Source organism: Ranitomeya variabilis, chromosome 1, assembly GCF_051348905.1.
Source record: "Ranitomeya variabilis isolate aRanVar5 chromosome 1, aRanVar5.hap1, whole genome shotgun sequence".
NCBI lineage: Eukaryota > Metazoa > Chordata > Amphibia > Anura > Dendrobatidae > Ranitomeya > Ranitomeya variabilis.
Window position 1 is genome coordinate 514,235,304 of NC_135232.1, and position 12,280 is coordinate 514,247,583.

The following is a 12,280-nucleotide window of genomic DNA, read 5'->3' on the forward strand; positions in this document are numbered from 1 at the left end:
TGTGCAGTCCCCTTCCCTCACTTCATCATGTGCAGTCCCCTTAACCCCCACTTCATCATGTGCAGTCCCTTTTGCCCCATGTCCTTTGCAATTCCTTTTAACCCCCCCCCCACTTCATGTGCAGTCAGCCTTTAACCAACTCCCCACATCATGTGCAGTCCCCCTTAACCCCCCACATCATCATGTGCAGTCCCCCTTAACCTCCCCTCTCCACATCATCATGTGCAGTCCCCTTTTTAATCCCCCTCCCCACATCATGTGCAGTCCCCCTTTAACTCCCACATCATCATGTGCAGTCCCCCTTTAACCCCCCTCCCCAGATCATCATGTTCAGTCCCCCTTTAACCCCCCCAAATCAAGTGCAGTCCCCATTTAACCCCCCTCTCCACATTACTCCTTCCCCCATCATCATGTGCAATTCCTCCTCCTCACCTCACCCATTTCATTCATTTTGTACAGAAAACAAAAAACATTTTGCATACTTACATCACAGTCGCTCCCCAGCAGCGTGGCTCTGCCTCCAGCGGCCGTTACATGTCAGGCGACGTGTGTTGACATCGTTGTGTACGCACTGTCACCTGACAGGAAGTACACAGAAGACAGAGGGAGCACAAGGAGCTGCACAGCTGTCAATGTAAGACGGCCGTGCACAGCTCCGGAAAGGTCCCGGGCCCCAGTGCCAATGTGTATGCAGCAGCGCGCACCACTTTGCTGCACTATGGGGCCCGATGAACAGTAGCACATAAGCGGGGCCTCGGACCTGCGGGCTCCTCTGTGTACTGCTGTTCACCGGGCCCCATACAGCAGTAAGGGCAATAATGCCCTGATGGCGGCCCTGGTGGTGGCATAATGTAATCATAATCATTGCACGTATACTAACAGTTTGGCATTACATAGATCTGGCCAAAGAACTAGGGATACAGCCACTTCTCCAAAGTGTCCCAGGAGCCATTTTTCAATAAGACAATAACAGGACACATGTAACTTGTGTTACTGTGAGGAGACTGCGAGGTCTAAACATACTACCATGGCCTGCAGCACTTTTGGACTTGTCTCCCATGGAGCACATCTGGGGCAACATTGGTTGGAAATTGCACAGATAGTAACAAGCATATCTTGATCGTGTGTCCATGTGCTTTCATGATGGCAGAACATTCCTCAGAGAACCATTAATAACCTCATTGTTGGCAGCCAAATCATGTAAGTGCATGTAATTCTAATCGTACTAGATGCTGAATAAATCAAGATATTTTTTTTAAATGTTTTGTCCATTTTTTCATCTTTTTCATACCAGGGAATACCAAGGGAATCTGACACATAGGATCAACCCCCTTAAGCCATCTATAAGGGCATGTAGGTCATAGGAAGTTGAATAAAATGATACCTTGGTATCTGTGATCCGATGTCTCACTCCAGAGAAATACACATTTTTCTTATATGTAAATGAGCTGATCAGGACTATGGGCCGCACACTGGTCTGTAAGAGAATCTGCCTCCAGAGATTATTATAAATGAAAGGGGGCATTACCAGTGTCAAATATGCAATAACTAACACAGAAGAGTGGATTTGAACTTTGTCCACTTAAAAACACATTTTCTGCAGCTTTCACAGCTCTGCTGTATTGTAACAATGGCTGCCTGTGAGAAAGAAGCTAAAGCCCAGAGAGGGACCTGCAGATGTGTCAGTTGTAATCACACACGGCTGTGCAGTGAAATCAGGAGAGCACAGAACATCCATTATGCATCATATGGGTAACTCCCTTTCATATAAAATAATCTCTGGAGTCTCATGCAGATCAGTGTCCAGCCCATAGTTCTGAACAGCTCATATAAATAAAAGAAAAACGTGGATTTCTCTGGAATAAGACATTAGATCACAAATGTAAAAGGTGTCTTTTTATTCAACTTCCTATGACCTAAACATAGGTATCATAGATAGATTAGGAGGGTGGATCTTACTGACAGATGCCCTTAACATATCAATTCTGTAATTTCCATAATTCCACAACATCATCTTGGTGTTGCAATTTCAATATTGAGGAGTAAAATGCGCACATTATTGTGAGTTAGTCATTTATTATGTAGTTTATTTTAAAGCAAGTCTCCTCTTTTAGTTACATAAAAGTACCTGAATTTTCACCCAGATCAATAGACATGTCATGTTCTTGTAAATCCGTCTGATTGTGCATCATATGGTAAGAATCTGTATAGTAATACTGGCCAGGGCTATCCTGTTGGTCTGAGTGGTTATCTTCAGAAAGACCACTATCACTAGCAGCAGGCGACCAGAGATTTGAGTCTGAGGAAGAATCTTTAGGTGCCAGCAGGAAAGACAAAAATGCCTCTTCATCCTTGGTAGGATTCTGTATCAGAAAATACAAAATTATAACAGATCAAAATAAGAAAACAAATACAGCATTGCTAAATAATCTATAAATATGTATACCAACATTTGTTTCAGATGTCCACAAGGTTTCAGGAGTTGAATATTCATGGCGCAGAATACCATCTTGGCAATCAAACAGTAAATCTAGAAGCGCCAAACTCTGTATATCATTGGCATCCTAAGTGTATGAAAGGAGAAAGGTAAGATTAATTACGTAAAATTTAAGAAGATAAAATTATTTAGGAGGTATTTATGCAGATTTTGTCAATGTGTCATATTTTGTTAAAGTGCCAGGGCAGTTAAACGAGGCAGTTAGACAGGTCAGGAGACATATAAGCCATGCAAGACATTAAAGAAAATTGTTTCCAGGTAATTTGCATTGCAAAATGTATTCACCATATGTACAGTGCCTTGCGAAAGTATTCGGCTCCCTGTAACCTTTCAACCTTTTCCCACATATCATGCTTCAAACATAAAGATACTAAATGTAAATTTTTCGTGAAGAATAGTGATGAGCGAGCACTAAAATGCTCGGATACTAGTTGCTCGGGTTGAGCAGATTGGAATACTCAGGTACAAGGCCAGAACAACGAGCCCAATGTAAGTCTATGGGAGACCAGAGTATTTTTACCGCGATCCTTCCTGGGGGTTATTTAAAGGTCTAAAAACACTGCTCAAATGACACAGGAACCTCATGGGGATCGCCCCTGGAAGCATCCCTGACTCCTAGTTCACAGCTTTAATCAATTTTTTCCGAGATTCATGCCATTTTACCAGTGCCACAAAAAAACACATTTTTGCTTGGAAATATGGGTTTTGCTTGGAAATATGTCAAGGTACATCCTTTGCAGGTTAATGACTTGCCTGTAAGGCCAAATATTTAACCCCAGACCAAAAATTTCCTCCCCCACTTAGGCTTAGTTCAGATGCTGCGTTTTTGAAGCATTTTTCAACTTTAACATTGCTTTCAACCACTAAAAATGCATTCACTGGGAAATTTCATTGTAACATTTAACAACCCTAGCTGGCCATGTGGTGTGTGACACATAAGCAGACCCATCTTGTTTCATTATGAAGGAGGGACTCTTAGGGTACTGTCACACAGTGCCATTTTGATCGCTACGACGGCACGATCCGTGACATCGCAGCGATCGTATGATTATCGCTCCAGCGTCGTAGACTGCGGTCACACGTTGCAATCACGGCGCTGGAGCGATGCCGAAGTCCGCGGGTAACCAGGGTAAACATCGGGTAACTAAGCGCAGGGCCGCGCTTAGTAACCCGATGTTTACCCTGGTTACCAGCGTAAACGTAAAAAAAACAAACAGTACATACTCACATTCCGGTATCTGTCCCCCGGCGTCTCAGCTTCTCTGCACTGTGTAAGCACAGCGGCCGGAAAGCGAGCACAGCGGTGACGTCAGACGTCACCGCTGTGCTCGCTTTCTGGCTGGCCGGCGCTCACAGTGCAGAGAAGCTGAGACGCCGGAGGACAGACACCGGAATGTGAGTATGTACTGTTTGTTTTTTTTACGTTTACGCTGGTAACCACGGTAAACATCGGGTTACTAAGCGCAGCCCTGCGCTTAGTTACCCGATGTTTACCCTGGTTACAAGCGAACACATCGCTGGATCGCTGTCACACACAACGATCCAGCGATGTCAGCGGGTGTTAAAGCGACGAAAGAAAGTTCCAAACGATCTGCTACGACGTACGATTCTCAGCAGGGTCCCTGATCGCTGCTGCGTGTCAGACACTGCGATATCGTAACGATATCACTAGAACGTCACGAATCGTACCGTCGTAGCGATCAAAATGGCACTGTGTGACAGTACCCTTAATGTCACAGAGCCTATTTCTACTGGTGCATCTGGTGGCATTAATCTTCTTAAAGGGCCATTGTGAAACAGTGGGTCTCCAAAACTGTTGTAGCCTACGCTGTGAGTGGATGGGCTGCCAAGAATTATGACGCACCACAATACCCCTGTCATAAGATGTCCAGGGGGTACTCCTGAAAAAGTGTTGCATTGAATTCAAGGCCTGCCCTCCTACCAATTCATATGTACCCCATTAGGCCTTGGAACCCACATACTGGATGGGCCCATGAAAATCCACTTCACAATATGCATTTTGTACTCCCGTACTCCTTTGTTTTACACATTGGCAGCAATGCCAGCCCTGCTGCATAGTCATATGCACCCCATTATGCCTTGGAACCCAAATACTGGATGGGCCCATGAAAATCCACTTCACAATATGCATTTTGTACCCCGTACTCCTTTGTTTAGCACATTGGCAGCAAGGCCAGCCTTGCTGCATAGTCATATGCACTCCATTACGCCATAGAACCCACATACTGGATGGGCCCATGAAAATCCACTTCACAATATGCATTTTGTACTCCCATACTACTTTGTTTTACACATTGGCAGCAAGGCCAGCCCTGCTGCATAGTCATATGCACCCCATTACGCCTTTGAACCCACATATTGGATGGGCCCATGAAAATCCAGTTGTATTTCTCTGATCGCCCATGACGGCACCACGGAGAGAGGGGATCCGCCCACCAAGGACAGGAAACCTACAGATAAAAAGGCGGTACCACTCTCCTGCATCAGTTGGTTTCCTGTCCTTGATGGGAGACCTACGGACTTACCAGATCGACGTTGGAATTCCGGGGCCAACCAGTCCGACTCAGGCAGCTGGGGTCCCTCTGCCTCGGCTGAGTTGGTGACCCGAAGCGCCACCGCTGGGGGCTAGTGGGCCTCTAGGGTGTGCGGGGGAGGTGACAAGGAGTTCGCGGTCACCTCCCCAGGTAAGATGCAGCAGCAGCAACATCCAGGGGGGTCCCTCTGTGGTTGCGGGAGGCGCGGCCCTCCCCAAACAAGCGTCAGTCTGCACACTGCACCGCCATCAGGCGTGCAGAGCCACGCGGAAGGGACTGCATAGGACCGGGGGCGCCGGTCATCAGCGCCATATCTGCACTCCAGGCGCCATCTTGAAAGTTCGGCGCATGCCCGGGATTGCGCTGGTCTCGCGAGGCGCCGGCGGGGTTGCCGCTCGGGCGCATAGACGATCTGCGCAGGCGCCGCAGGAGCTCGACTGCGCAGGCACCGGCATTCGGCGCTCCTCGCCGTCGGCTGGGTGCTACTGCGCAGGCGCGGGAAGCGCAGCAAAAGCAGCGGGAAAGCTTTAAATGGGAGAAGTTACATCCTCCCAGTGGCTCTGCAATATATCGGCAGGAGCCTCAGCACCAGAGCGCTATCAAGGCACGACCGCAGACCAGCAGCAGTATGAGCGACCCGGCATCTCCCTTGCCAGAATCACCTCCACCTATAGCATCGCCACAGCAGCAGCAGCAGCAAAAAAGGCGACAGCAGAAAGAACACCAGGACACCAGCAAAGAACGCCAAAGGTCCCAACACAGTAAGGGGTCCAGTACGGCGTCGGGGAAAAAGCCAGAGGCGGAGAATCCCCAACCGGTATTTATGGGTCCTGGAGGTGGTAAGTTGATCTTCGTGAAAGTCAGAGACAGTAAGATTATTATTTGTCTCTTTTAGGGGAGGAAAAGCGTAGGTAAAACAAAGCATAAAATCTGTGCCATCTGTAGAGAAGATCTTCCACCTGCCTGGGAGAAGAGGCTATGTAATACTTGCATACAGCAGACAGTATCCGAAAGCCTGCCTGGGTTCGCAACGGATCTAAAAAACCTGATTAAGGAGCAAGTGGAAGACACCTTTAAATCCCTAAAAAGGGGAAAAAAACGGAGAAAGACCAGAGACAGGTCTCCGTCTCCGGTCTCAAAATCTGACAGCGATAGTGCGAGTTCAGTATCCTCCGACTCCTCCTCCTCATCTGCATCATCCACTTCTTCCTCGGGGGGGGGGCACAACTGTTTCCCTCTAGAGGACACCGATGGCCTCATAAAGGCAGTGAGAAGTACTATGGGGTTAGTAGACTCCCACCCCAAAAAATCGGTACAAGACATCATGTTTGGGGGCCTAGAACAAAAAAAGAGAAGAGCTTTTCCGCTTAATGACGCAATTGCAGCTTTAATTAAAAAAGAATGGAAAAAACCCATGAAAAAATCTCTTTTAACCCCAAAAAGGAAATACCCCTTCGAGGATGAATCCTGCTCCTTTTGGGAGAAAGCCCCCAAATTAGATGTAGCAATAGCTAAAGCATCAAAAAAATTCGCTCTCCCGTTTGAAGACATGGGGGTCCTAAAAGACCCTATGGACAAGAAGGCGGATGCCTTCCTCAAAGGCTTTTGGGAGGCAGCGGGAGGAGGCCTAAAACCAGCAGTAGCAGCTGCATGTACATCTCGCTCCCTAATGATTTGGCTGAATCAGCTAGAGGGTAAATTAAAGGGGAAGACTTCCCGAGACTCGATACTGAATACTTTACCAGTGATGAGGGGGGCTGCGGCTTTCCTGGCTGACGCCTCGGCCGACTCAATCAGATTAGCCGCTAGGTCAGCTGTGTTTGCTAACGCGGCCAGGCGCGCCCTCTGGCTTAAGAACTGGCCAGGCGACCTCCAAACAAAAACAAAACTGTGTACCATCCCCTGCGAAGAATTTTTGTTCGGTTCTACCTTAGATGACATTTTGGAAAAAGCAGGGGACAAGAAAAAGTCCTTTCCTTCTCTGGGTCTCCCCTTTTACCGGAAGCCCTTTCGGAACAAGAGATTTTTCCGCAAAAACCCGGGGAGAGGCCAAGGAAAATGGGAGGATAAGAGGAACAAAAATAAGGGGTTTATCTTCAACAAAAACCCCAACGATAACAAGAAACCTTCACAATGAAGGTTCGCCCCAGGTGGGAGGGAGATTATCTCTCTTTCTCCCAGCCTGGGAAAGGATTACCTCCAGTCAATGGATACTGAACATCATAGAATCAGGACTGAGGTTAACATTCAAAAGATGCCCTCGTCCCTCTTTTACGATGACATCTACAAGATCTTCGGCAGAAGAGCAGCTGGTACTAGAAAAAGAGATCATCGGGTTAGTAAAAAAGGGAGTACTCCTGGAGGTTTCCCCTCAAGAAAGAGGGCAAGGGTTCTATTCCCCTCTATTTCTGAGGAAAAAACCAGACGGTTCCTTCAGGACCATCATAAATCTGAAAAACCTAAACGATTACCTACAGGTTCAAGCATTCAAGATGGAAACGATAAAATCATCTATCAAAATGCTGTTTCCTCAATGCTTCATGGTGGTCCTAGAACTGAAGGACGCATATTATCACGTCCCAATACACAAAGATCACCAAAGATTCCTCAGGATGGCGGTTCACATCAGAGGAGTCCTAAGTCACTTCCAGTTCTCAGCTCTGCCTTTTGGTCTAGCCATAGCCCCGAGGGTTTTCACAAAACTGATCGCGGAGGTAATGGCTCACCTCAGGGAAGAAAATACCTTGATTGTACCATATCTGGACGATTTCTTGGTGATAGGCTCCTCCCCGCAACATTGCGAGAATCAACTGACAACAGTGATTCATTCCCTAAAGGAATTGGGTTGGCTAATAAACATAGAAAAATCCAGACTAATGCCTTCTCAGGTCCAGGAGTACCTAGGTCTCACTCTAGACTCCAAAAGAATGGAATGTCGGCTCCCGGAGAACAAAATACAGAAACTAAAAAGTTTAGTATCAAGAGTTCAATCTCTCCCCTCCATAACACTCCGTCAGGGTATGTCCCTCTTAGGTTCCATGACCTCTTGCATCCCCGCGGTCAAGTGGGCCCATTTACATTCAAGAGATCTCCAATGGCAGATATTATCAGAACAAATCCATCTAGGAGGGCATTTAGACGGGCGGTTAACTCTATCTCCTCGTACCAATCACTCTCTGACATGGTGGAAATCGCAGAAAAATCTTTCCCGGGGAGTCCCATGGGTAATTCAGATCTCAAAGGTCCTGACTACGGACGCAAGCCCCTCAGGGTGGGGGGGCTCATCTGGGCGATCTGGTAGCCCAGGGCATCTGGTCTCCGTCTCTAGCAAACAAATCCTCCAATATGAAGGAACTTCTTGCGGTCAAATTTGCCCTTCAGGAATTCTTGGGGGTCCTTCACTCTCATCACGTAAGAGTGATGTTGGACAACCGGGTGGTAGTATCTTACCTAAATCACCAGGGGGGCACCCGTTCCAAAAATCTAATGGAAATGACCAACTCAATCCTACAAATAGCTGAGAACAACCTCCTATCCCTAACAAGCCTGCACATTAAGGGAGTAGACAACTACAAAGCAGACTTCCTCAGTCGGTCCAGCCTAAAACAGGGAGAATGGGAACTAAATCAGGTGATATTTACCCAGATCACAGAAAAATGGGGTGTTCCCAAAATAGATCTCTTTGCGAGCCATCTCAACAAAAAAGTAGCCTCCTTCTGCTCCCTATCTCCTCTGGGGAACCCAGTAGTTGTGGACGCTTTCCTGATGTCTTGGGGTCACCATCTGGTCTACGCCTTTCCTCCTCTTAACCTGATTCCAGCAGTGCTGAGGAAGATTCGGGAGGACGGGGCGCTGGTCATCTTAATTGCCCCGTTCTGGCCGAAGAGACCTTGGTTCTCATGGATGAGGAAGATGTCAATATCCGACCCTTGGGTATTACCAGACCTCCAGGATCTATTGTCACAGGGCCCAGTCTGTCATCCGCAGGTCAGGAACTTGCACTTGACAGCTTGGCTCTTGAAAGGAAACTATTAGAAAACAGGGGGTTCTCCCCGGGGTTAATTTCAACTTTGTTACAAAGTAGGAAGCCGGTTACAACGAAACAGTACGGCAAGATATGGAAAAAGTTTCTGTCTTCATCAGGTGCAAAAATAGGGAAAGAAATTCCCCTTAATTCCATATTAGAGTTCCTACAAAACGGGTTGGAGATGGGGTTAGCCACTAGTACCCTTAAAGTTCACGTGGCGGCATTGGGAGCCCTATTCAATTTTGACTTAGCTTCAAACAGGTGGGTCTCTAGATTCATTAGAGCAGCAGGAAGATCGAGGCCTCTTCCGGTAAAAGTCGTTCCTCAATGGGACTTAGACTTGGTCCTTAAAGCCCTGACTAGTCCACCATTTGAACCATTACACGAAGCTTCAATAAAAAACCTATCTCTTAAAACCGCTCTGTTAGTCGCCCTCACTTCTGCCCGTAGGGTTAGCGACTTACAAGCCCTCTCGGCTAACCCTCCTTACACACAATTTCTAGAGGATAGGGTCATTTTAAAAACAGACCCAGCATATCTCCCGAAAGTGGCTTCAAAATTTCACAGGTCTCAGGAGATATCTCTCCCCTCCTTCTGCCCCAACCCTATAAATAAGAAGGAACAAACATTACATACACTAGATGTAAGGAGATGTCTCTTACGTTACCTAGAAGTCACTAGAGAGAGTAGGGAGGATCCCTCTCTGTTTGTGTGTTTCCAGGGTCCCCGAAAGGGGAAAAAAGCATCTAAAGCCACCATAGCAAGATGGATCACGGACGCCATCAGTCTTTCATACTCGGCAAGTGGGATGTCCGTTCCCGGGGAGGTTAGGGCTCACTCAACAAGGGCAGTGGCATCTTCCTGGGCGGAGAAGGCCGGAGCTTCCATCGACCAGATATGTAGAGCTGCTACCTGGTCTTCACCATCCACATTCTATAGGCACTATAGATTGGACCTAATCTCCTCTTCAGACCTTACCTTCGGTAAAAGGGTTCTGGAAGCGGTGGTCTCTCCGTGGTGCCGTCATGGGCGATCAGAGAAAAATATAGTTCTTACCGATAACGGTATTTCTCTGAGCCCATGACGGCACCCGTACCTTCCCTCCCTTCACTTGTGGGTGCTCACATCAAAATAGTGCCATAGTCTATTCATAGTTTTAAGGTCATGCGGTATCTCGTCATGCTAAACAGTTAAAATTAACAAATGTTTTAGTAGTCTCCCATCGTTCTCTATGTAAAACAACTGATGCAGGAGAGTGGTACCGCCTTTTTATCTGTAGGTTTCCTGTCCTTGGTGGGCGGATCCCCTCTCTCCGTGGTGCCGTCATGGGCTCAGAGAAATACCGTTATCGGTAAGAACTATATTTTTTTTAATGGTATGATGGATCCCTCTTTGCAGAATTATTTACAGGAGAATTTGGCAATTTTATTTGCAATGTTTTTAACCACTAAGGTTCAGATATGGCTTTAAAAAAAAGGCTAATACTTGCAATACAACGCAATTTTATTGCCAACTACAAAATGAAACCGTGGGTCTCTTAAGCTCTTGTAGCCTATGCTGTGAGTGGATGGGCTGCCAAGAATTACGACGCACCACAATACCCCTGTCATAAGATGTCCAGGGGGAACTCCTGAAAAAGTGTTGCATTGAATTCAAGGCCTGCCCTGCTACCAATTCATATGCACCCCAATAAGCCTTTGAACCCACATACTTGATGGGCCCATGAAAATCCACTTTGCAATATGCATTTTGTACTCCAGTTCTCATTTGTTTTACACATTGGCAGCAAGGCCAGCCCTGCTGCATAGTCATATGCACCCTATTACGCCTTGGAATGCACATACTGGATGAGCCCAGGAAAATCCCCTTCACAATATGCATTTTGTACTCCCGTACTCCTTTGTTTTACATTGGCAGCAAGGCCAGCCCTGCTGCATAGTCAGTCATATGCACCCCATTACGCTTTGAACCCACATATTGGATGAGCCCCTGAAAATCCAGTCGTATTTTTTTAATGGTATGATGGTTCCCTCTTTGCAGAATTATTTACAGGAGAATTTGGCAATTTTATTTGCCATATTTTTAACACTAAGGTTCAGATACGGCTTTAAAAAAAGGCTAATACTTACAATAGAATGCAATTTTATTGCAAAGTATAAAATTCAAGGAATAGTATGATTGAATAGTGGAGTGCGTACACTTTTGTGTATGTTAACATAGAAAGGTTGTTAATAAGTACATATAAGGATTACATAAATATAGTGATTACGTATATATGAAGATTAACTACATACAGTATACTTAGATCATCAACAAGAGGCTTTTAAACATCATCCATCTGGAATATCAGAGAAGGAACACCAATACAGAGAACCCCTGGGACATTACCTACACTGCATGGGCATCCCCAATTATGCAGGTATCAGCACACTGTACATGTACAGGTACCCCAGTTTTGGCATCTGTCTTAGTCATGTTTCTCTGGTCTTATATAGTGATTTACACTATGTAGTAACTCTAGTTTCACCCAGACCTTCAAGTGGCCACTTTTCAAGGTTGGATGAAACTGAGATAGAGTCATCAGACGAGGGGCCATAAACCCCTAGAAAATAAAAGCCACAAGGATTTAGATCAAATCACCACAGACATAGTTTCAGTAAACCTTAATATTTTACAATAACAAACAGCAAACATATAGAGGCTTAGAACTGTTTGTGAAGTGAATAAACAAACATTTATCAAGTTTGTGTCACTATGAGCATTGTCTGTCACATCTGTAAATGTTTTACAAGAAATGCAGCTATGTGATTGTCTGAATGCATTCGGTATTCAGTATTTCAATCTTGTTTACAAATCGCCATTTGTATATTCCCCATTTGTATATTTGAGGCAGCCAAAGTTATGGCTCTCAAGAAGAGAAACTAATATAGTGGACAAAGCTATATTTTTAATGAACTAGAAAGCAAAACTAACAGCATTGCTTTATCAAATTTATGTGAAGTGTATTGTGTCCAATGTGAGCAACCAGGCAACACGAAACTGAATTTTTCAAGTGAGCTCTTTAATGTACACAAATGTTTTGAAGTGTTTGCCAACAAGGATGTGGTTCCACCAATGTGGGGTACCTTTTTTAAAAATATACTATTGCCATCACAGCCCCCCTGGCCCAAACATCACCAGCCTATAACAGTACAAAGCACA

General features: G+C 45.8%; 1 protein-coding gene across 1 annotated transcript in view; it reads right to left on the minus strand.

Moving 5' to 3' along the window:
- LOC143766098 (cyclic AMP-responsive element-binding protein 3-like protein 3) overlaps positions 1 to 12,280 on the minus strand; it is a 333,158-nt gene that overhangs the window by 245,653 nt on the left and 75,225 nt on the right. Inside the window, exons 2-3 of the mRNA XM_077253493.1 lie at positions 2,451 to 2,564; positions 2,129 to 2,363 (exon numbers count right to left, since the gene is read on the minus strand). Of these exons, the coding sequence (XP_077109608.1) occupies positions 2,129 to 2,363; positions 2,451 to 2,564 (349 nt within the window). The remainder of the gene's footprint in view (positions 1 to 2,128; positions 2,364 to 2,450; positions 2,565 to 12,280) is intronic.